Consider the following 24564-nt stretch of genomic DNA (forward strand, 5'->3'; position numbering starts at 1 on the left):
GTTGCCCTGACCACGTGGGACTTGACTGGGACTCCAACTTGTTTTTAGGAAAGATTTCAACCTAAAAAAAAAAAAAAAAATTCCAAAGCGCAACCTTCCTTCGTTACACTTTCGTGGCCAAGTTGCTGGCTTTTTTTTTTTTTTGTGCATCTTTTTCTTCCCAAAAAGAGGAAGCGAATCCCGGGAAGCGTGTGACTTACTTCTTTGTCGGCAGTCACATGACAGTCAATGTCAGCTGTTCCCTTCTGATGTCGGCGGGAAAGGCTCCGCGCGGGTCCGACGATGATCTCGTCTCCGGACTTGCTGCCTTTCACCGGGCCGGAGGGCTTCGGCTACGGCGAGAACGACGGGGCGGAGGGAGAGCACCCCGGTGGAGCAGCGAGGGGGCCTCTCCCCGAGGAGCTCTCCTTCTCTTCCTCCTCCGTCGGTGGCGGTGGGGGACACCCGTGGACTTCGGCGGCCGGCTTCAAGGAGGACTTCGTGCTCGTGGCGGAGTTCTCCGAGCAGGTCGGTCCAGAGACACCGAGACACAATCGGAACCTGGATCATTTCGTTTCATCTTCTTGATCGCTTACATCACACTTATCAAACTCAAGGCCCGGGGACCTGATCCGGACCGCCACGTGATTTTATGTGGCCCGGGAAGCCAACTCATGTGTCAAATTCATTGATTCTTGTGAAAATCTGTACCAAAATTTCTAATCGTCATGTCATAAATGTAAAAGTTGAAATGTTACAAGCATTTTTGTGATATCAAACTCAAACAATAGTTGATTTCTGATACTAAAACTAATTTATAAATTCCACATGTAACTATCTTAAGTTGATTAAAGATTTAAGAAATATAAATATTGATGTTTTATTTTTACTACTACAGCTAATTATTGTTTTGGTGTTCAAATGCATGTAGTTCAATAAAAAAAAAAGCTGATTAAAATAAGATAATTATTGAATAAACTACAACTTACTAAAACTATTTGGTAAATACTGAAAAATGACATGTAATAAACTGAAACACTGCCACGAGATTTTCTAAATGAAAAGTGCTTTAGAAATTACATTTATAGGCGTTAGGATATATGGTAGTGTATGTGTGTATTAGTATCATATAGAGATAGTGATGCAGTACTATGAAACGTTGACCAGGTGGGGCCCACACCGGTGATGACCATACCCGACGAGGAGGGCGCATCGGGCTCCCTGGACCTGAACCACTTCTCTGTGCGCATCATGTCTGTTGACTACCAGGCGTCGGGGCCCGGCCCCCCCGCCGCCGCCTCCGGGCCTCGCCTCAACTTCAACGAGGACTCCGAGGTGGTCCTGGGGGACTCGGCCGACTGGGCCTTCGCGTACGTGCGCCACGTGACCCTTCTGGACCTGGCGGCCCGCGGGATGGTGCGTCCCTTCTGCTTGGCCTACGTGTGCTCGCGGCAGGCCAAGATCATGGACAACTTCGGACGGCTGTCGGCCGCATTTCGCCGGGCGGCCGAGAGCCTCAAGACGGGGAACAGGCAGGCCTTCTCCTTGGAGCTCCACCACAAGCTACACCAGCTGCAGTAAGAACGCGCGGCCGTCATCGTGTCGTCTCTCAGCACGTCGCTTTAAAACGTCTGCTTTGATTCATCGGATTGTTTAACCGAGAGCCCGATGAATGCTATGAGTTGAGCATTCTGCTTTTGCGTGAACGCCAAAAGACCTACATTTCGCCATAATTACTATACATCAGAAACATTTTGCGTGACGCTGAAAGACAAGCATTCCAGTTTTGTGTGAGTGCTGAGAGACAAGTGTTATTCATTTTGTGTGAATTCTGAAAGTATTGTACTGTAGTTGCTGTATGTCATGAACATTTTGAGAAGGTTGAGATATGAGCATTCTTGTTTGAAATTAATGCTGTGAGATGAGATTCTAGTCTCTTGCATGAATGTTGACGGACAAGCATAAGGTTTTGTGTGAAAGCTGAGAGATGAGAACTATTTTTTTCTGAATTCTTAAAAATGAGTATTGTACTGTAGTTACTGTACTACTGTCAGAAATATTTTGTGAATCCTGAGTGATTGGATGTGGATGCTGTGAGATGAGCATTCTATTTTAATGCGAAAGCTGAGTGACAAGCTTTCTTGTTTTTTTTTTTTTTTTTGTGAATGCTGGGTTCTAAGCACGAAAGCATGAATCCTGTCAGTCTAGCATTCCACATTACAGTGCATTGATAAATGTTTGCATGAATGCTGAGAAACAACCATCCTAGTCCTCTCTGAATGGTCTGACATGAGTATTTTCTTTGCGTGGATCCTGACAAGTGAGGTTCTAGTTTTGGGTGAGTGCTGAGAGATTCTATTTTTTTACATTCTATTTTGTGTGAATCCTGAAATAACAGCATTCTATTGTAGTACTTCTATGTCCAAAACATTTTGCATGAATGCTGAGAGACAAGCATTCTAGTTTTGTGTGAATGGTGCAGGAAGAATATTCTAGTCTTGCATGAGTGCTGAAAGACAAACATTCTGGTTTTGCATGAATGCTGCGAGATGAGGATTTTCATTTTGAGGAAAGACTGAAAGACAAGCATTGTAAAGTTCTTACGTGGCGTGAATGCTGAGAGACAAGCATTCCCAGTTAGTATCTGATCTTCCAGAATTGACAAAAAAGTGTCGTGACCGTTTCAGGTACGAACGCTTGGCATTGCTGCAGGATGACGGCGGAGAAAAGTGGGAGGAGCTGGAGGCGGTGGAGCGAGCCATCGTGATGCACAAAGAGCTCCTCCGCCAGGTTTCTTCCTACCCAAACAGGAAGCTGAAGCAGCCAGACTTCCTGCCCTACGAGCCCGGCGACCCCTCGACGGACGCGGCGGCCGCCCCGCCTCCTCCCCCGCCCTCCCCCCACTGCGCAGGGTCCGAACGCCGCCTCAAGCCAATACAGGAACTCTGCAACGCCTACTTCCTGTCGCTGATGACGGAGCAGCTAGAGCAAACGGAGCGCCGCCTCCGTGGTGACGTCACCGCCCTGCGGAGCGCGAGCATCACCCGCTCGCTGAGGAGAAAGCTCAGACTCACCAACTTCCTGTTTGAGCAGCCTGATGATAACGAAGAGGAGGAGGAGGACGACGACGGAGAGGAATCGGCGGTGGGGGAAACGGGAAACCAGCCGAGGTCTGAGTCGTGCGTGGAAGCAGAAGAAGTGGCGAGTGGTGAGATGACGGGAAGCGCCAGCAGCGGAGACAGCATCCAAGTGATCGGGACGGAGCGATCCTACAAGACGATCGCCGCCCTTGATGAAGCTCCCCCCTTACCTGACGGGGCTTCCGCCGCATTCGACGCATCTCTCGCCACCCCACACCGCTCACCACTCGTGCTTATCGCTGCACCCATTGGCCCCCTCGAAGCATCTATCGCCGCCCTTGTCACCACCCCCGAGGTGTCTCTGACCGCCCACGACTCACCTCTCTCCACGTCAGATCCGCCGCTTGCGGCCGCCTCGGACCCAGGACCTCGGCGCATCAGAGTCTACACCAGGAGGACCAACAGCGAGGACAGCATTGAGGTCCTTAGCACCAGCGAATCCATCGTCCCAGAAGACCTCACCGCCATCACAGAGGAAGAGGAGCCCACAAAAGATGACAAAACGGACTTCGCATGGAAAGACACTCACACAAGAAGCGCCTACCGTCAGACGCTGCCTGATCTCCTGGTGAACCAATGGTCTTCGCCCCGGAGCGCCCACGAAGTACTGGACCCTGCCGCAGAGTTGCCCTCGCCCCAGCGAAGGGTCTACGGCGCGGGCGGCGTCTGCCCGAATAAGTTAGGACTGCGAGCGCTTCACTTCGTTAAAAAGAACTCCTTCTCTCAGCACGCGATCTTTTGCTTGCTGAGCGGCCGCCCGCTGGTGGTGCTCTCGGGAGACCGAGCTGAGCTGAGGAAGACGGTGGAGGTCCTGGCTCTCTTCCTGCCGGCCCCCGGTGGCGCGGTGACGCCGTGTTTGAGCACCCCGCTCCAGCTCGGCGACCTGCTCACGTGGAGGCTGATCGGCATCCACAGGTAATAACTACACTGGGATAGACCGATGATCAGATCAGTCAATAATCAGGTTTCTGATGCATCTCAAAATTTGCTTTTTTTTTTTTTTTTAAATCTGACACTAATTTAAAACGAGGTAAACTTCAGGTAACCATTTACTGTAAATATTAAAATTTTCAATTAAAAGTGTCATATTTTACCAAACCAACATTTTTTTTCGAGTATTTGGCTATATAGTGCGTCAATAAACGTGAAGTAAAAATTCAAATGCTCTACTCATTTCTGAGAAGATGGATTCTGCCAAGAGGCCTGAAATCAAGTTATTTGAATTTCTCAACCTTATCTACATCACTAAAGAAGATCTCCGCCTTCCTTTTCTAGTCCCAAGTCACAAATGTCAACATAAACAAACTCACGAGTGGCTCTTCTACACAGAAGCAACCAGTCAGAGGAAAGGGGCACTTTTGCCTAAATATGGACAATGCGAATACAAAACTGGGTCAAACACCAGTAGCTCTGAGAGGAGCCGATTCTGGACATTAACCAAGGTGTTTTTTTTTTGTTTTTTTTTTTTTTAAATTGACACTATGATACTAAGTTCGTGCTAAAGACTAACTTTATGGAGGTCTAAGTAGCCAAAATATGAGACCTTTAACTTAGTTAAAAAAAAAAAAATGCTACTGACGATGGGATATAACTGAACTCTGTTTTTAGATAAAGATAAATGAAAGTTCACCATCAAAGATATACTGTATTTTGACACTTCAGACAACTTTTTCTTTTGAAAACAAGGAAAATAAGTATGAACAAAATATCCATCCATCCATTTTCTTAGCCGCTTATCCTCACGAGGGTTACGGGAGGGTCCTGGAGCCTATTCCCGCTGTCAACAGGCAGGAGGCGGGGTACACCCTGAACTGGTTGCCAGACAATCACAGGGCACATGGAGAAAAACAGCCGCTCTCACAACCACACCTACGCTCAATTTAGAGTCTCCAATTAAAGTTGCATGTTTTTGAGATGTGGGAGGAAACCGAAGTACCCAGAGAAAACCCACAGAGGCACGGTGAGAAAATGCAAAACTCCACACAGGCGGATCTGGGATTGAACCCTGGACCTCAGAACTGTGAGGCCAACACTTTCCTGGCGCCCTGAGCAAAATATGTCCCCCTTTTACCCAGGGTGGCAATTTTTTGCCTTATTGAATCAAGGAAATAACACTTCTTTGTCGTTTAACGCATAAAACACAGGGCAAAAAAGATGTACCCTCTCGCTGGCAGCGTCCCAAAACTGGGACGGGTATGTTATCAGTTCTGTGAAGTGGTACGTACTAGATATGTTTATTAATTCATTCTTATTCTAGAACGACACTTATGCATTAATAATACTGATGGATTAGCATTTTGAAGACAAACATGGTTTCATACTGACGTTTCTCCCTTTCTTCTCTTGGAAAACGCTCCATGTGTACTTGAGGCAGCCATGTTGGGTCAGGAAGGAAAGGGAAACAACTCCGTGCTAACTTTGACCAATGAGTTATCCCTCCTGATACCAAATTATGGCTTCAGATTAAAACACTGAAATATTTTGATATACTGAAGGATATAATGCGTTAAAATCATGATGTCCCAAAAATGGGACGCTGCCCACAAATGGGTGAATGCAATTGAAAATAAGCGTTCCCCCTCAGTGCTCAGTAAAATTATAGAAACCCTCATTTTGTTCTTGCCATCCCTTTCCCATGAGCAGATCTCCATCCTCAGGCCCACTTCACGGGCTGACCCGCTACAGTCGCTACCTTGGAGTGCTGGACTTGGACCAGAGGACACTGCGCTGCCCATCCTACTCGGGTTCACTGGTGGGCTCTCTGGTTGGTTCGGGCGTGCCCGCCGACGCTTTCCTGCTGTACGTGGAGAGCGGCCTGACGGCACTGGCCAATCGGGCGCTGCTCTTCACGTTTGCGCGCCAAGGAAACCGGAACGACGGGCTGAGCGAGGGAGACCTGAACGTGATGCGTTTTCTGTCGGACCTCATCAAGCACCAGCACGCCGGACGTGGGCCCCCGGCGCTGCGCTTCTCTTACACGGTGCTCCACTTGCACAAAAACACAAGCACTGCATAGAGTTGCAAGGGGAGGAAAATTTCCAGCAAACCTCGAATTTTGGAAGTATTTCAAATTAAACACCTGCCATGAGAATTTAGTCTGTGTTTCCACCACACTTGCACTAAGTCTGGTTGTTTTGTCAGGATTAAAACAAAAATATATTTTCAACTAGTATTTTTAAGTTTTGCATTTTGTATATTCCTGATTATTTCTAATTTATTGCCATAAAATTCACATCAATTCCATTGCAGAGATTCTCATTTTGAAAATACTTAAAATTTTGCTTCAAACTCTTGGCTGTGTGATGTCATGTAAAGCACCTAAACCAGGGGTGGGCAACACACCACACACTCAGTTCTTAAAATCCGCACACAAAATATTATCAAGAGTCCTGTCATATTTGATGCATTAATTTGCCCATCTTCTTCTTAAAATTAAAATGTATTTATTCAATTTTTAGTCATGTATCCCACTAAATGTCGTTCCCATGCCTTACCTACCTACCTGTCTTCATCTGTTCAATAATTTTTCCCTCAGACATTTCATATTTTTTGCACAGAACTTAACTTCTGATTTTGTTTTACTACTTGGGTTGATCCCAACAACTGGTGAAATGTTCAGGTGAAAAGCAGCTTTGGAAGTACATTCAGTGAGAAAAATTGTTAAATACAGTATAATAAGCCCCCCCAAAAAGTGTGACTTTGATGAAGCCTTGTAGGGAATTCTACAACAAACGTGTCTGTTTTAAACTTGGTTTGAATGTAGTTGTAGTTTAATGTAGTTGAGTTGTACAAGAAAAAAAGTTCTCAGAAACATTGCAAAAATAAAAAGTCACAAAGGCACATAATAATGTGGCGGCAACATTTTGTCAGTGTCTGATAAAGTAACTGCATTATGATGCAATTTCACAGAAAGCAGTGCGGGTCTGTGGAACCCCTGGTGGTGGTCATGCTACATGACTTACTGGTGCTACTGGGAGGACCCAAAAGGTGACCGATGGACTCGAGGGAAACGGTGGAATCTCCTGCCGATACACACGAAAAGATGGAACTCAATGTGCATTTCAAGGACACGGTGTAATTGACACACACAGACATACCGTAGTTTCTTGAAAACAATGTGCAATTTTTTCCAAAAATATTGTCTAAAAGTCAATAGAGGGCATTATATTAATGTATGGATGAAAAATAAAAAATACAATCACATTGTCTAGTCGCATACAGGTACATAGAGTGGTAAAAAAAAAAAAGGTATACATATACATTTCAGTATGTTATTTGATGTCTTATGTTACATATTTATATATATTAAGGTAATGTGTGCCACCAACCTGAACTCTGAACTTTGACCTCCTCGGTGGGTGGGAGTTTTGCATTTTATGATTGTTAGCATAGCATATTTGTTGCTACTGCACCAAAAATCAGAAACGACTCCCAGTGAGTTTGTTTTAACTTAAACAAAGACAAAAAATGTCGATTACAAGGGCTAGTTGCGCAGCCGCTTTCAAAAGAAACGCGTCATCACTCCCGGAGATGACGCGACCAAACCGGAAGCAAAACAACTTGAGCTGAAACTACATAGTACGATCGCACTATCATTTGAAAAAAAAAAAAAAAATAGCGCACACAATTGAAATGCTCGTGTTTTTAAAAGTGCCCATAACCCATACTTCAGGGCGCATTATATTCGAGAAATTACGGTACATGTTGACACCTCCCCCACCCCACTAAACACCACACTGATTGACAAACCAACACATGCTCAAACTGCCAACCCCGCCCCCTGCACAGACAACAAGACACTCATATTAGCACAACAATCACTGACACATAACTTGGCTTACAGCAATCGAAACACATACAGACAGACAATGACATCACCTCCTACCCCACACACATCAACAGTGAAAACCTCCCCACAAAGGTTTTCATTCATCCGTCCATCCATCCATTTTCTGTACCGCTTATCCCCATGAGAGCCACAGGTCGTGCTGGAGCGTATCCCAACTATCTTTGGGCATTTTTGTGACTAAAATTAACAGACACACCTATTTGATGCAGCTCCTGGCAAATCTTCTCCATGATGGCTTTGCTGCAGTTATCGAAGGACAAGTATTTCCAGAACCAGTGCAGAGACCACAGGTTCTTCTGGAATTTGGTTTATATGTATAAAAAAAAAATGCTCATTGTCTACAGGGATAAAAAAATGTTCACGGGATTAATTGAAGACTAGTCTATACTGATGTGCTTTTCCTATTTCAGAGGAGCTTGTAGTCTTTACCTCAAAGGTACGGAGAATGGGGATGATTGGCGTGAGGTCGGGATTGAGGATGTTCTCCCTTAAAACTTTGGTGATGAGCAGCAGCAGAGCCTGATCCGGGTACTGCTACAGGAAACATACACACACACACAAACAGAAATGTACGTGGACCAGCATCACAGATGACTCGTATGGTATGTTGATTTTGGTACCAGCATAAAGTGCTGTGGGATCAGGATGTCGGAGATGAGCCCAGTGTGGAAGGAGAGCAGCATGGAATGTGTAACGTTGACAGCTTCCTGATGGCAAGAGGATAACTGCGTCAGTTCATTCAAAACACACCAAGGAAGCATACTGTACATGTAGAAAAGAAAATATTGACACAATATAAAACAATACAGACATTGCACAAAGTACATTAAAAATATTTCAACTGAAACAACAAAAAAGTAACAGAAGTAGAGCTGCAGGCAATGTTCCCTCTAAACTGCACAACCGTGCATTTGCACACTTGTCGCACACTCTCAGCGCAGACGAAAACAGATCCAGCCTAGTGAAATACACATGATGTCTTTTTTTATTTTTAAAAACACGGCAGCACACTGCCTCTCACAACGAGATGGTGCTCGGCCACACCGTGGCACACACACTACTTCCTATTTTACCTGACCCGGCCCTCCTCCTCTCATAAAGGGATACACTCATAATTACAATGTGCTTTAATTAGGAACACAGTCTGGGTAACGTAGAGCAAAGAGTTAGACATGGTGCTTACGTTTACTCTCGATAATAATGGTAATGGCACAGCCTGATCGAGGATGAAAGCATTGCCCAAAAAGCTAATTCTGTATTTTAAATATAGGAGGCAACATATCAACCTTAAAACTGTTTGGGAACATCATTCAGCTTTCAACGTGCATTGCTAAAGATATTCTGCAAGCAATAATTCAGTTTTATACCAAGAAATACAAACAGGGATATCATTGTGGGTTAAAAAAAAATAAATAAATGAAACAAAGTTGGAAGCGATATTTCAAATTTATAGTTCATAGTTGGTTTGGTTTGGTTAGCAATATATATTTTTTCGTTTGTTCACATTTTCAGTGTAAGTTTGCAAAAACACAAAATTGTTCTGATGGGAATGTAATATGAACCTTTTAATGGGCCATGTAACTTAAATGGATGACAGTGATTGACCACAGCGCGTACGTCTGATGTTGCTCACAGTGGTCAAAAGGAGCCTTACTCTGTTTGCTCAGACGCATCAAAAATTAGAGGGAACAGTGGCTGCAGGTGATAATCTTAACCAATTAATTAATTCATTGTTTTGGGATTAATATTCTTATGCACACAAAGATACATAATAGAATACCAAGAAAAACATACGTGCATGAAATCTGGACTTGGTTCTGGGATGCTGTCGAGTGAGTGTGCATTGACCACGTTGAGCAGTGTGATCCAACACTGGGACTGAACAACACAAACACACAGAACAAAAACTGAAAGACAAACAAAAGCTCACCAGGTTTGGAGATGGGTGGATTGTTGGGGAGGAGACAAAAACTAGTTGGAACTTACGTTGGCACAAAAAGCCGGGTAGTGTCTGTGGACCTTGAGTGCAAAGTGCACTAGTTGTGAACGCGTCAGCGGTACCGCACCTGGTGCCCAGATACACACAATTATAAGGAGATGAGGAAGGACAGGCAGACTCAGGACACAAAACTGGCAGAGAGACACGTACACAGTGACAGACACAGGGGACAGCGACAGACACACACCAGCACATGCAGAGACAGGCACCTTTAATGCAGCCCCAGGTGTCACCGTGAGCGCAGAGCTCCCCCGTGGGAGCGATTGTCATCTCGGGCGCCGTGCTGGTGCCGAGCAGGCGGAGATAGAGTTGAAAGGTGTGCGCCGTGAGGTGGGCGGCGGGACCTCTCTCTGGGAAGAACGTCCTCAGCGCCTCGCCGGTTTGGCCCTCAAGGCACAGCAGGAACGGCAGGAAGTCCTTCAGCTGCAAGAACCTAGAAAACAAAAGACAACAATTAACCATGACAAGATGTGGACATTCTGTTATTGAGGGACAAGAGCATTTCATTGTTGTCAGTCACCGTATGTCGCTGCCATAGCCACTTTTTATAATTAATGGAGCTTTCTTTTTTTTTTTTTTTTTTTTTTTAAGATGTGGTACCCCGAAAAAAACATCAATATTAGAGCTGTCACTGTCAAATTGATTATTCAATCAACTCATGTGTTATTTTGCTTTACTGTAGTTTATTGAAAAATCACTTTTTCCCAATTAGTATATTGATGGATTTTTTTTTGTTTATTTAGCATTGTTTAATGATAAAACTCAACCACAAGAAACAAACAAGAGGGAATGAGGTTGTACTACTTCTTGTGTACTGATTCATGCGAATGAAGGTCTAGTTTGATGTACGGAGACTTCTCAAGCTGGCTCAGGTTAAACTACAAGTCAATTACAAGTTGTTTATACTTATGGCTGCAAATGAGTTTATACTGACTTTTTTCCCCACAAGTTAAGATTTAGTAAAAAGGTTTGATCCAAAAAACAGGCAAAAACGTTGATCACTGTTTTCCAGAGTAAAAGCAGATGTTTACAAATGACTTAGTTTGATTTCACAAAAGATTGATTTCTTGAAGGACTATAGAAAGAAGACAATGTTTGCTGTTGAGAGACTGAAATAGAAGAATTTGGGCAATTTTAAGGTTAAGAATACGTATACATTTAATCATTTCTATAATCAATCAGTTGTCAACAATAGATTGTTGCACTTCTAAACAATACAAACATCCAATACTAATAACACCTCTCCCAAATGCAACCTTCAGGTGTATCTTCATTAAACCCAGTGTCTTGAACCTGAATGAAACAAAATCATTGCCTGAAGGGTTAAAGTACTGTTGTTCACAGCACTTACATGTCCCAGTTCTTTGCGGGTGGCCACAGAACTGTTCTGCTGGACAGATTACATCTTGAAGGGTCTTTTGCTAGGAGTGAAGAAAGAAGCGGGAATGCGGGGTCAGAGCCCAGACCTAAATCACCCAAGGACCTTGAGGGAGATGTGTTCAGTGAAATCGCACCTGTTGAGTTCTCCAGCTCCCGATAGATCTTGTGCACAACGGCCACGCGGGACTCAACGCCAGGCACCATGTTTTTCCAAAACCAGTGGAGGGCCCACATGTTCTTCTGCCGTACAAACATATCATTGGTTCACACCTTCACAAAAACCACCTGCTGTTCAACAATAGAGTTCCACCATATGGGTTTAACCTGTTCCGTAACCAAGTTTGAGCTTGCTGGCAGGGTGGACATTTCTGGCTAATATCACCATTTAATCAGCCTATGATGGTTTTGGACTTAGCAATTTGATTTATTTACACAGATGTGTACCATTGAACAAATACATTTTTGAAAGGGTATTTTATTAAGTTATATTTCACTCCGACAGGGTGGACAACAAGCAAATCTTAAATCTGACATCATCCAACTACACATAAATTATGATGGAACTTAAAGGGCCACTGTCATGAAATGGATGATTTAGCCAATATGGGCCCATGCGTTTTTCCCCACCACAAAACATGATTTTGACGTATACAGCTTTTTGTAACTCCCACCATGAAAATCCTCTCGAGGGATTTGTTTTCGAGAAGAAACAGGAAATGATGTACATGGCAGGACCGCCCTCAAGTGGACATTTGTTTCTATTAGTTTTACCTCCCGGAAGGTGGCTCGTTGTTCCTTCGTGTCAGCCAAAATGCCAGCTCGTTGCATTGCTGGACATTGCTTGAAGACTCGGGAGAATAGATTTACCCTTCATAAGTTTGCAAGAGACCCGGCACATCAGGAAAAATGGATTGCACGGGTGCAAAGGACGAGAGTTCGTGGGTTTCAAATGACAGGTAGGTGTGTATATACCTACTAAAAAAAAAAATTGTTTGGGTGGGGGGGGGGGACCACGTAATCGGTCTCTCATAACGTAACAAAAGATCCGCGTACGAAATATGTCGAATTGCACGTCGGACTGCGTCGGGCTGCTGTGTCGCGTCGCCAGCGAAGGTTGCGCTTCAGGCTCACAGACGACGGCGGATCTGAAGGACCCAGCCGACAATGCCTCATTCAGCCGCGTGCGCGCAGTAAAGCGCCTGGCACGACGGTGTTGTTCATCGCGTACTGCGGCGTCAATGAATAACCCCCTAAAGCAGGACGGCTCGGCTCCATTATAAGCTACCATGGCGCCGAAAATGAGCCACATTGGTTGAGGCGCTGCGGCTTCGGTGAACGCTGCGCGTTGGGCTTGCTGACGGCGGCGGCTGTGAAGAAACGCAGCCAACAATGCTTCACTCAGCTGCGTGCACACAGTAAAGTGCCCCGGCTTGACGGCGTTGTTCAACGCGTAGTGTGGCATCTATGAACAACCCTCTAAAGCAGAACTGCTCGGTTCTGCCTCATTCGACGACAACGCAGTAAAGCGCACCGGCCTGACGGTGTTGTTCATCGCGTAGTGCGGAGTCTATGAACAACCCTCTAAAGCAGCACACCTCGGCGCCGAAAATGAGCCACACCGGCCGGCTGCGATGAGCCACGATGGGTCATCTCCGCTGCAGAAGTGGATCGGACGGGGAGGCGGTTTGGCCGTGATCGCATATCATCCGAATATGGCTCGAAACAATAGTGTAATATTGCTCCGGTAAATTCACTCGGTTGTGTGGTGTTCTCCCTTTCGAAAAGAGCTTCCGTGTCAGAAGAGGCGTGTTCGTCTCCCATAGTAGGGTGCACCGCGTGTTTTCATTGGCGAATGTCAGGGTGACGTCACGGACAGAGGATGCAGCCAATATGGCGACCACTTGGATGTCGTAGAATGACACTTCTGCAACTTTGCGCATGGATGACGCGCTTTCCGCTCACATTAATTTTTTCATATAGACATTGAAGTGAATAATGTTATATGTAATTTTCATTACAATATCTATTTTAGAATGTTTATAGGGTTGACACTTGACCTTTAAGGGTTGATATTTAGTCTGAAACTAGTCACTGAAAACTACGACAGGGTGGACATCAATTACAGGAAAATGATTCCCTTAATTTTGTCTGTTTCTTAGCAACAATTAAAGTCACAAGTCCCTTTTGTGAAAAATAGATCTGATCGGAAAAGTTACAAAATACACCAATCAAACGGTTAATTGGTAACATTAACTGCTTTTGTAAACTAGTTTTTCTCCATGTATAGCCATGTTGTTAGTGTCAGCAGTGCACATTAATGGGGACAATACACTGGACTACGAAAGCTGCTAAAAAAAAAACTATTTCGCTGACAAATAAAGAATATCAATAATTACCCCAGCTGTAGAGTTATCACTATAGAATCTTTTTAGAACTGATTCTGATCGTGCACCCTCACCATTTAAAAAAGAAAAATTAACATGCATCGCATTGTCATCAGAATCATCATTTTTGCCAAGTACGTCAAAAACGTTTTTTTCTGTAGTAGTTGGAGTCACTCTAGTAAAACATTCAATACATGTCGACAGGCAGTCACATGACAAGGAACACTTTTGAGACAAACATTGCGGAAACAGTCAAACGGTCCTTTTTTTTTTTTTTTTTGGACAATTGTGCAAAAGGATTAGTGCGCCCAAAAGTCACTTTTGTGGCTACCTGAAATGTGCAGAGAAGCGGGATGATTGGATTCAGAGATGGGTGGAGAATGATATGACTCAAGGCTCCGGTAAGCAGCAGCAACATCGCTTGATCTGGAAACACCTGCCATCACACACGAAAATTTGAGATGCAACTCACAAACGAGGATCACTCGGGTGCATGGTGATGTGTGCGTGTCTTCATGTACGTCTGTCTATAAGGATCTGTCTGTGTGCAACTGTGTGTGTATCTGCCGTGGTATCGGTGGTCTGTGTGTGTCTTTATGCATCTGTGTTTATGCGGCGTGTAAGAACGTACGGACACAAAGTGATGCGGGATCTGCAGGTTATCACCAGACTCCTCCTCCATCAGAAGAGAACGGATCGTGTGTGCAGCTTCCTGATTGAAGAGGAGGAAGGGGAAAAAAATGGGACTCCAACGAAAATAAAACAAGTTCATGGGAAAATTATTTGAAATAGTCATACTTCTAGGAAGGTCAGACTGGGTACGGGGATACCGGCAGTCCCTTGGCGACTCACATGGACCATCTTGAGCAAGTGGGTCCAAAACTCGGACTGAATAAAGAATGTCGTAACAATTTCACTTTTGTAAAAACAAAATGGACAGACTCAGAATATTTAAGGACAAATAACACCTCATCATAAAAACTAAAGGCTTTTAATATTCTGCGGAAACCCCGAGTTAGAGACAAGTGTAAAAAGTTCACAAGTGGTCTTGTCTGACTACTGTAAGACAACAAAATTAACTATATTACAAACGGCTTTTCTTTTGTCAACTGGAGGCAGGAAATTCTCCAATATGGTTTGCAAGCAAAATGTACAGTATAAAGTAAAATAAAAAAAAATATGTACAACATTTAATCTTTTGGCGGGATTGTTGGCGTCTGGTTAGGGCGTTGGCCTCACAATTCTGAGGACAGGGGTTCAAATCCCGGCCCCGCCTGTGTGGAGTTTGCATGTTCTCCCTGTGGCTGCGTGAGTTTTCTCCGGGCACTCTGGTTTTCTCCCACTTCCCCAAAGCACGCTTTAATTGGGGACTCCATATTGCCCATAGGTGTGATTGAGAGTGCGACTGTTGTCTGTTTCCATGTGGTGTGTGATTGGCTGGCAACCAGTTAAGAGTGTACCCCGTTTCCTGCCCCAAGCCAGCTGGGATAGGATCCAGCACTCCCGGACCCTTGTGAGGATAAGCAGCTTGAGAAATGAATGGATGAATTTAATCTTTTCAGGAACATGCACCCCCTTCTGAAAGTGCCATTTTATTGTGGAAGAGGAGTTTGTCTTTTCCAGTGATCCCAGGACCTTCAGTGAAGTCAACTCTGTCAACATTGATGCAGCTAACAAGGTAAAGGTTTGTTTGCACTTTTTCCACTGATAGTTTTTCGAGTTGATTTTAGTCGTCAAAGTAATGAAGAGTCGATGACAGAAATACAAAAAAAGCTTAGAATTAAGGTAAACCTTCATCGCAGCAACAATAAATCAAAATTAATTGGTTGCAAAATCTTTAGCAGGATACTTACATTCATGCGGATGGCCGGACAGCAATTGTGGACCTTGTAAGCAAAGCGGACCAATTCTAAACGCGACAAGGGCACCGCACCTGGACCAGACAAAAGAGCTCTACTTTTCTGGGGAAGACATTAACATGGAGGTCATGTGGGAGATTTCCCGACCTTGGATTGCACACCACTTGCCAGAAGCGAAGCAGAGCTCCCCCGCGGGACTGACGGACAGCTTGGGCGCAGTCGCTGTGTCCAGCACACGCAAGTACAACTGGAAGTTCTGCAGCGTGAGGCGCGAGACGAGCCCGTTGCCTGATTGAAAGAAAGTGGTGAGCGCAGGGATGAAGTTGCCCTCCATGCACATGAACAGAGGGATGAGGTCCTTCAGCTCCAGGAAGCTAGGAGAGGCACACAAAGACAGAAGCGTTGGATCTCTACAGAGCGTCACTTATCTGTATTTGGCATTGGCAGTGTCACAGTGCACTCACCGACTGAGCTGTTTTGTCCGGACGACACGTAGGTAGCGGCTCAACTCTCGAAACCTACAACACATTCAAGTTAATGTGTGAGTTTACTGTCAATCAACTTCAAGCAGGTTTATAGGCAATTTTTGGGTCCAGGGACCCCTTTAAAAGGTTCCACTGTACTTTGGACCAATTGTACTATTTTCCTATTTACCATGTTTTTGTCATCCTACGGTGCTTCAGAAGGAGAAAAAAAAAAAAAAAAAAAAAAAAAAAAAAAAAAAGCGGGTGACTTTTCAGGAAATAAAGGATAAGTATAGGTGAACTCATAATATAATGAAATACCTAGTGTGTGTCTATTGACTCAAGCCACCCATCAATGTAATGTGGTTCCACTTAGTACCTCTTCTGCTCCAGAAGTCGGTCCACTCTAAGCAGAACGACATCAATGTCCTCAAACAGAGTGTCCTTCTTTCCTTTATTGGTGCGCACGCCGACCACGTTCTGCCCTTTAAACACAGACACCAGCAGGATGTCGTCCCATGGGCGCACATCCATCCTGCGACACACATAAGTTTTTTTTAGGGACAGGATAAGAACAAAACACCACAGAGACAAAAGAGCAAAAACAAGCAACCTGGCTTTCACACAAACAAACAAACAAAATGCACAGGTTAAAAAAAAACTATATATATATATATAGAAACAAAAATACAAAAATGCACTTTAAAAATACAAAAATACACACCTTAAAGCAAATACAGACCTCAAATAAACATACAAAAGTGAAAAGAAAGAATATGCACACAGCTTATACGCTAACCTTAAACAAAAAAATACACAAAACCAAAAATATGCATACCCTAAATAAAAACACCTCACTAACAAATAAATACCAACTTAAACACAAAAAACTCAATCACAAAAAAAAGAGAAGAGACACAGCTTAGACCACAAAACACACTTTAAACATAAACCATATACACAACTTGAAAAAATCTTTAGATACGCTCACCGATTTACCTCAAAAAATTAAGTACACACATTGTACAGTATGAAATGCTTGCAAGTGGACACACACCTGGTCCTAAGGTGCTTAAGCTCATGAGGGAAGCTTAAAGTCCTGTAAAAATCCAGCAATTTTTGTCTGAACTCTGGCGTGAAATCGTCCATGACCATCTGCCTCTGCAGTGAAGACAGTGACCTGACAAACAAAAACAAGACGACAAGTATGAGCGCACACACATACACTTAAATGCATCATACAAGGATGAGAATGACCAATTTGGAAAAACACTGAAAATGTCTGTCGATAGGGGGGGGGGTTGAGTTTCCTCCTGGATATTTTTTGCTCCTATCGGAACACAGAGTGCACAGCACTTTGCCGGGAATATCCACTTTTTGTATGTGTTCGGTTAGACATGTTGATACCGTTTTCGGTCCCATCTCCACGGTTACACTTTTTTTCAAGCCATGCCCGTCTGAAACAGTTTTTGATTCCAGCATCCTTGTCAATTGCCTTTGGTCGATCTTCATCCTTTTTTTCTAACACTTTCGCCATCGTAAAACTTTGAACACACCGTCGCTCAGTTCGCGCTAAGTCCCACACGCCATTACTTGGCTAACTAACAAGTTACACTGCGATTTCTGAGAACCGAGAACACATGTACATGGCAATGGTGAAACTCGCTTACCACTAACACGATTGGATCATTATACTGTATAACTCTGTTGTCCAATTGAGTAATCTGCCGGAAACAAGTTTGAATGTTTATGTTGCAAAATGCAAATATTTACACTACCGAGCAAGTTAGAACGGCATATAATAGTCGTGCTTGTGCTAGCACTAAACTGAACCTGCAGCTCGGAGCCCACCACCGAGAGGCAGGCACACGATACCACCCCACTGAAATTTTCTCAACAGATTTGCGCTTATCTCGAGAATGGTCATTTTGGTTTGAAAAAGTCGGAAATCCGTCGATCGGCGGAAAATTCTCATCCCTGATCATACAAGCATACGCAACCTGTGCATTAAAGTCCATTTGGGTGCTGCAGCAGTTGAGGGGGGCAACACTGGGAGATAAATCCTGCAGATGGAAAGAAAAAACATAACCCAGAGACAAAAGCATTGACACACACACACTATTAGGTCCACCTGCATCACCCAAGGACCTCCAAAATTTTGCATGTGTACCTAATAAAGAATCCCGTATATATTGGCCAACAAACCCTTCGACTTCCAAAAGTTGAAGCAACTCCTGAACGACCGTCAGCCTCATGACGGCTGCTGCTCGGCCATCTTGTTGATCCGCTTGGTTCAGGAAAGCAAACATGCACTCGTAGATGGGCGTGTAGCTGCGGGAGAGAACATTAAATTGGCATCAGGTTCAAAAGCCTTAAAATGGGACATGACTTAACTCGTACGTGACGTTGTCGTCCACATGCTTGTCCACCAGCAAGGACACCTTTCGAGCTCTGATCTCCGCTTTGAAACTCTGCAGCATGGACTCTGTGAGAGAGTCTTATTATTGTTATCAAATGTGAAGAAGAAACTGAAGCTTGTAGGTACCCGCTTGTCGGAGATGCCCGTCGACCTCTGACAGCGTCAACTTGAAGGCCGCCAGTTGGCCCAGGAGCTCGCTGTTTCTCATCGTGTTCCAGAAGTCGCTCTTCTTGTGACTGTTGCAGTGGCACACGCCGCTCACGTGCCAACTTTGACACTAAAATCACAAAAAATTCAGTGGATTAGTTTCACTGAATTTTTCTTTTTTTTTTTTTTGTTAGGGGGGGGTGTAACCTCAGTTGTAAAGTCATACTCACCATACCACTTTGAGGGCATTGGCAGGAATAATAATAAATATATAGCAGTTTTTAAGTGACCAATTTTTCTGGGTCCCATTTTAGAGTTCCGTGCCTTCAGCGTAGTGACAAGTTGTGCCACAAAATGCAACCTAGCAGTGGGTTCTATTGGAAGACATGGATGTGTAATTGGGCTTCGTTAAGCCAATCATGGGCAGGGTGGCAATTTTTTGCCTTATTGAGATAAAAGTCTTCTAACGGGCCACAATCAAGGAAATACTTCTTTTTCGTTTATGGTTAAGTTATATGATAACTTTACTAATTTATAATCTCGTCCCAAAAATGGGACGCTGCCCACAAACAGATTAACCCATAAATCTAATTAATAAATGCATATCATCGTTCTTCCTGTGCACATAAGGTGAGAGCACAGTATATGCAAAATCACAGCTGGATTCATGACGCATGCACACCGGCCAATTTTCGTCAGCCAATTGTTCATACAGTATGTGAATTTATCAGAATTAATTATAAATTATCAGTTTGTGCGTGCCAGGCTCCAATCAGCATAAACTGTGCCCACTTTATGTATCGATTCCCAGGTACCGTAATTGGTACCATACCAGATCAAATGTGAAAGGTAACCATCCCTAAAGGCAATACCAAAAAATGTGGATTTGTCATTACATTTAATCAAAATAACCATTTAACAGATCTGCGATGTGCAGATCAATGTAAACGTCACACGATCAAGTAGCAGGTCAGTCATCTATTTATCGCAGTAGTTTTGATTGCTTTTATACTTTCATAAATGCCACAGCGTTATAAAAACAAGTTACAAGCATCGTTGCAGATTAGCTCTGGGAAGAAGTCGGCACTGCCATGTTTTCAAATGGATCACAAGACAGCATGCGGACAACGTGCAGCCTGACACCACTCTTATTCTTCTGTTTACACGACAAAAATTCAATTCTTATCGCTTTGCCAAAAGGAATATTCCACCACTTTGAATCCAAATGAAATTCCGACTCTTCCCTTTTATATGGAAAGTTTTCATTCTCTTTGGTCTTCTGACCAGATTAATAATCAATATAATCCTCCAAGTGAAGACAGTTTTGTCACACACCTTGGCTGCCAGTTTGTCGCAGATGTAACAGAAGCACTGCTCACATTGGAGGTGGTTCCCAGGCACAGGATTTGCACAGTCATCTGTAGCTCTGAAGGGCAGAAGATGAAGGCTTTAGCACGGAAGAGTTTGAAAGTGTAGAAAAGTCTGGACGCATACAAATACTTTGTTGCGGGATCTGTTCTCAATCAAGAATAAATCCCACACAGTGACGGGGCCACTCAGATCGTGTGTATTTGGTTGGGCACCATCCATCACATTTAATTGCCGAAATCCATTGATCTTTTCAGGTGGGATTCCATAGAATGATCTCTTTGAATATCTGTCTCGTCTGTTGTAACAACCAATAGCATGTCTCGGACATTGTGAATATTCTGCTCCGGCGCTATGCTCCCCACACTGTCAAGCAGCTCTTTTTGACCGGCAATATGGCGCCATTGAAAATGGTGACATCACGTGCACGAGCTCTATAGAAGCCTCAAACAAAGTATTTAAAAAAAAAAAAGACAAAAACGTCACTGTTTGGCAGTAGTGCTTTTTGCTTGCTAAAACTTGAAAAATTTTATTGTACTTTACAACGATAGCGTTTACAAAACTCAAACCCTAACGCCATGGTGACTGTGGGCTCTGAAAGTACTTGCAGCAAGCCCACAAGCGGCTAATGACACAGCCACCCAACTTTGTCAGCTCAATGTATGATCCGCAGACCAGCTCACTACTACATTGATCATTTATCAAGTCCAGAAAAACTATATGTCTATTTTGTTTATCAAATGATACAGGCCTTGTAGTGGCCCAATGCCTATTCCTGTGATTTCAGAAGTACAGTTAAAAAAAAAAACAAGATTTTTATAACACTAAAGAGTAGCCCAACATTATTTTTGATAATGCAATTAACGCTGTACACACTGGGACTCTATTCCCCCTGCTATCACTCTCTCATCCTTTATCACTAGCTGACTCTCACATCTGTTGTGAAAGTAAATATGGATTGAGTGGGCTCATTGGGTTGAACCAAAGAGTGTGAAAACTAGATGCCTCACTCAAAAGGATGTTTGGGGCAGTCGAAGCGTGCATGGGGCAACACCTCAGCAGGACGAGCGAAAGTCACTACCAGGTCTTCTTCGTCCATCTTACTGGGTGACAGTGTACAGTCTAAAAAGACAGAAAGCATTGTTTGTGTTGCACGCAAAGAGTAAAAACGAGAAAATGGAAGATGGCTTACCCTTGCACGCCATGTCACCCATCTCCATGATAAGTGATGATTCGTAACAGGATAGGTCTGGGTTACAACCTTCTCCTTCTTCATCATCATCATCGCTGATGACGATGATACTGCCATTGCCCACAGCTGCGCACATCACAAAGGCCTGGGAAGAATGGCAGACATTTAAACAGAGTTAAATTATAATAATAATAAATAATAATGAAACACTTCTATAAATCCTCATAATTATGAGGAAACTGCCATCTTATGAGACCAAAGAATCAAGAAAGTAGAATATTAGCGCCTGCAAAAGTGCCAGAACAGAAAACGTAAACTATCCTTCAATTTTTAACATTATACTGTTTTTTTTTTTTTTTTTTTTTGTGAAGAAGTGTTCTCCCCAACGACGGCGACCAAAACAAAACACTGAGTACGTTGGACATCACGCACTTGGGTTGTCATTTCCTCCCATTTCCCTAAAATGGGGCAGAGTTTTTGAGCAAGTACACGCGCACGATTCAATTCGGTCCGTTTAGATGACGACGTGTTCAGTAAGGCTACTAATAGGCGACATGATACTGGACAGGTTAAAATGCCGTTACAAACAAGCACTTTTGAAAAGAAAAAAAAAAAGTAGGTCATCGTAAACAGAGCATTTTCTGTAACATTACAAGGTAACAACAGTAGTTTAAAGTTGACGAAATGTAAAAAGCGACGGATCGTATGCATTCTTACTGATAACTGCCAAAGCTTCGGAGGAACGATTTCTTCGCGCTGTTGGCAAACGCACTTCCGCCTCTCTTCTTCGTGGGTTGAAGTGAGCGTGAACGGAAGTTTACAAAAATGACTCATTCAATATGGCGGAAGCACTGTCGTGTACCTGCCAATAGCCAGCACATTGGATACAATATTTTTTTCTCTCTCTCTTTTTTCCTATATATACGAATCAAACATTTTCGTGTGAATCTTGGGTGGGGAGACGAGAGGACTCAGAGGCAGTTGGTGGAAAAACTACTGTCAGGAAACCACCACCAAGAGGAGCCAGCACGCGATTCTGCAGGGGAGGAGTCGGGCCAACATCCGGCGGACCAAAGGAGACCAACGAGAGAGCGCCAAGGATACCTGCAGGAGACCCAGAATCAATAGTGAATCAGTAGATTGTACTTTAAAATTGTTCTGGGAAACTCGGATGTAGAGTACGTCTGCTGGTAGCAACAGAGACGTACAGGGTTGTAATGAGAGGGACCCGAGACCCAGGTGTGTGTTGAAGGAATAAATCCACTCGTGTGTGTGAAAATGCCGGCTCCCCTGATACCTTTCTATTGCGGAACGAGCGCGCGTATTGTTGGATGAGTGGCAGTTGGGTAAGGTCACAAATTGGAGTCAGATTACTAACTTAAGTTTATGATGATTTAGAAATAAAATTCCAACAATCTATGGTGACCAAGACGTGTTGCAAGAGAGGTAAAAGAAGTCCGGGACTTCGAGAAAAACCACGAGTCTGGGACTCGGGTCAGGGACCCACGTCCACACCAGGTGACGACCTGACAAAGGAGCCACGTGTCCGAGCGTCTTTCCTCTTGGGCCCACAGTGAAACAAGGTAAGCAGACTCCTTTTCAAATTCTGCACATTGGCAACGCTAAATTATAAGAGGAAGGAGGAGCGGAACGGCGTAAAAGTGTAATAGTGTGGACATTAGTAGGGTATAAAATCTGGGATTTACCTACTAGAATAGTTTGGAATTATTCGTGGTTACGATACGGTTTAAAATCTGGAATTTACGTATCAGTGTGGAAGCGGTGTGAGTGAGTGTGTGAAAACTAACATTGTTCTGCGTAAAAAGTGGTTGGGACACGCACGGGTGGATTTCAAGATGGCGAATGAGAGGAAGTGTGATAGGGGTCTCGGGTCCAGCACTTCAGACGAACGGACTGAAATCTGGTCGGAGATTAATGGTCATTACGCTAAGATGGATGATTAGTGGAATAGAAAGTAAGAAAATTAAGAAGGAAAAAGAACAGAGTCAGAAGTTGTTTCGCGGAGAACCCGGAACATGGGACATGGCAAAGTTTGCGCGGCAGTTACAGAAAAAGGAAAGCAGAATGTTGGCAGATATTCGAGATATGAAGGAGGATTAGAGCCAAGTCGGATGGTGACAGCGTAATAAAATTGAGAAGGAAGTGAAGAAATTGGAGAAAGATAGACGAGGCATTCACCAATTGGCAACTATCGCTACTGCGCTGGCGGCGATAAAAGAGGAAAAGAGTGAGAATGAGGTGAAGAAAGAGGATGAAGTGATTGAAAAAGCGGAAGAAAAGACGGAATGTCTCAGAGGCATTTATCCACAGTTGTCGGACTCGCGACAGTATGTGTTTGCGCCGCCACCGTATCCGACGGCGGCAGTAATGGCCCCCGTAGTCACCTTGGGGTGCAGAATGGTTTTAGATGTAGAAGATGAAGGTTCACGGATGGCGCTACCGACCATACAGTTGATTGAACAGGCTGTGAATAACGAGAGAAAGAGAGTGCGCGGGAAACAGCAGGGGAGTGTGGAGTCGCCCGTGCTGGCGCCAGGGGCGGAGCTAGCAGGAGACGGGGGCACCACTAGTGCAGGGAGTAAGAGGACTCCGAAGCTGATGAAGAAGGAGGCACCGCGGAAGTTGTTTGAAGGACAAAGGGTGCAGAGTGAGGAAAGAGAGATGTTAGAGGAAGTGATGACGGGGACACGGAAACATGGGCAGGCAATGCCCAGCGACGCTGATCACAGCGAGGAGGAAATGGAAAGTGATGAGGAAGACGAGGTGGTGTTACGTGAACAGCGGCAGATGCTCAGAGCGTTGAGTGAAGGAGAGAGGCTGGGCGATAGTGAGGAGAGCATGTCTAGGGCGGAGCGAGGCTATGATACGCGTAGTAAAGGGAAAATGATGGCACAGCAGGAGCAGCCTCAAACATTGGCACCCCTAGTGGTGACTCATGCTGGCCGTCACTATGAGCCTTTGGTGCTTCAGGATGTGGCTGCATTGGTGGAAAAATTGCCCCCCCCTGCATAAATGGGCACGAGCCTGGATTACTAAATTCTTAGCTGCCATGTCAGGACAGGGAGTAGCATTGGGGGATTCTAGACAAGCCATTTTGGGATCATGTTCCCTGATTCAATTACAGAATATTAAGGGGGCAGCTGGCACCCGCCAGCTGGGGAGAGAAACACCCCTGGCGGAGATCTCGGAGGCGTTGTTTCGGGAGCTGAGGGCGGCCTTTCCCTCCCCAGTGGATGTGGTGCCAACAATTTTTAATTATGGAAAATATGTGACTCCCGAGCAACATTATGCTCAGGCATTGGAGCTGTGGATTGAGACCACAGGTAAACACCCAGGCAGCTACCCTGAAGCCGCGACGATGTT

The 24564-nt window shown here is 44.3% G+C and overlaps 2 protein-coding genes and 1 long non-coding RNA gene across 8 annotated transcripts in view; 2 read left to right on the forward strand and 1 right to left on the reverse strand.

Moving 5' to 3' along the window:
- smcr8b (Smith-Magenis syndrome chromosome region, candidate 8b) lies at positions 1-7168 on the forward strand. Its single transcript, XM_061830902.1, has 5 exons — positions 1-507; positions 1147-1556; positions 2667-4034; positions 5763-6099; positions 7029-7168. The coding sequence occupies exons 1-5, from the start codon at positions 283-285 to the stop codon at positions 7074-7076; spliced, it is 2388 nt and encodes a 795-aa protein (XP_061686886.1). The 5' UTR covers positions 1-282; the 3' UTR covers positions 7077-7168.
- Positions 6155-22304, reverse strand: zgc:112980 (uncharacterized protein LOC503706 homolog). 6 transcript variants are annotated; one of them, XM_061830899.1, is made up of 25 exons: positions 21613-21888; positions 21181-21325; positions 20999-21110; positions 19956-20046; positions 18600-18750; positions 18449-18539; positions 18260-18385; positions 18055-18117; positions 17112-17234; positions 16434-16589; positions 16055-16108; positions 15759-15964; positions 15585-15664; positions 14530-14619; positions 14363-14443; positions 14063-14167; positions 11482-11587; positions 11319-11388; positions 10177-10400; positions 9955-10034; positions 9763-9846; positions 8589-8675; positions 8398-8502; positions 8165-8264; positions 6155-7141 (listed from the first exon to the last, which is right to left on the reverse strand). In XM_061830899.1, the coding sequence occupies exons 1-25, from the start codon at positions 21802-21804 to the stop codon at positions 7023-7025; spliced, it is 2841 nt and encodes a 946-aa protein (XP_061686883.1). In that variant the 5' UTR covers positions 21805-21888; the 3' UTR covers positions 6155-7022. The 6 variants fall into 6 exon arrangements, with proteins under 6 accessions (XP_061686883.1, XP_061686880.1, XP_061686884.1 ...); XM_061830896.1 differs by having other exon boundaries at positions 8398-8499; positions 15738-15964; XM_061830900.1 differs by lacking the exon at positions 21613-21888 and adding an exon at positions 21898-22304 and having other exon boundaries at positions 6156-7141; positions 15738-15964.
- Positions 22285-24564, forward strand: part of LOC133506609 (uncharacterized) — a 7721-nt gene continuing 5441 nt past the window's right edge. The window contains exons 1-2 of the long non-coding RNA XR_009796547.1: positions 22285-22419; positions 22579-22763. This is a non-coding gene — a long non-coding RNA (uncharacterized LOC133506609). The remainder of the gene's footprint in view (positions 22420-22578; positions 22764-24564) is intronic.

The sequence above is a fragment of the Syngnathoides biaculeatus genome, chromosome 9 (genome assembly GCF_019802595.1).
Source record: "Syngnathoides biaculeatus isolate LvHL_M chromosome 9, ASM1980259v1, whole genome shotgun sequence".
Taxonomy (NCBI): Eukaryota; Metazoa; Chordata; class Actinopteri; order Syngnathiformes; family Syngnathidae; genus Syngnathoides; species Syngnathoides biaculeatus.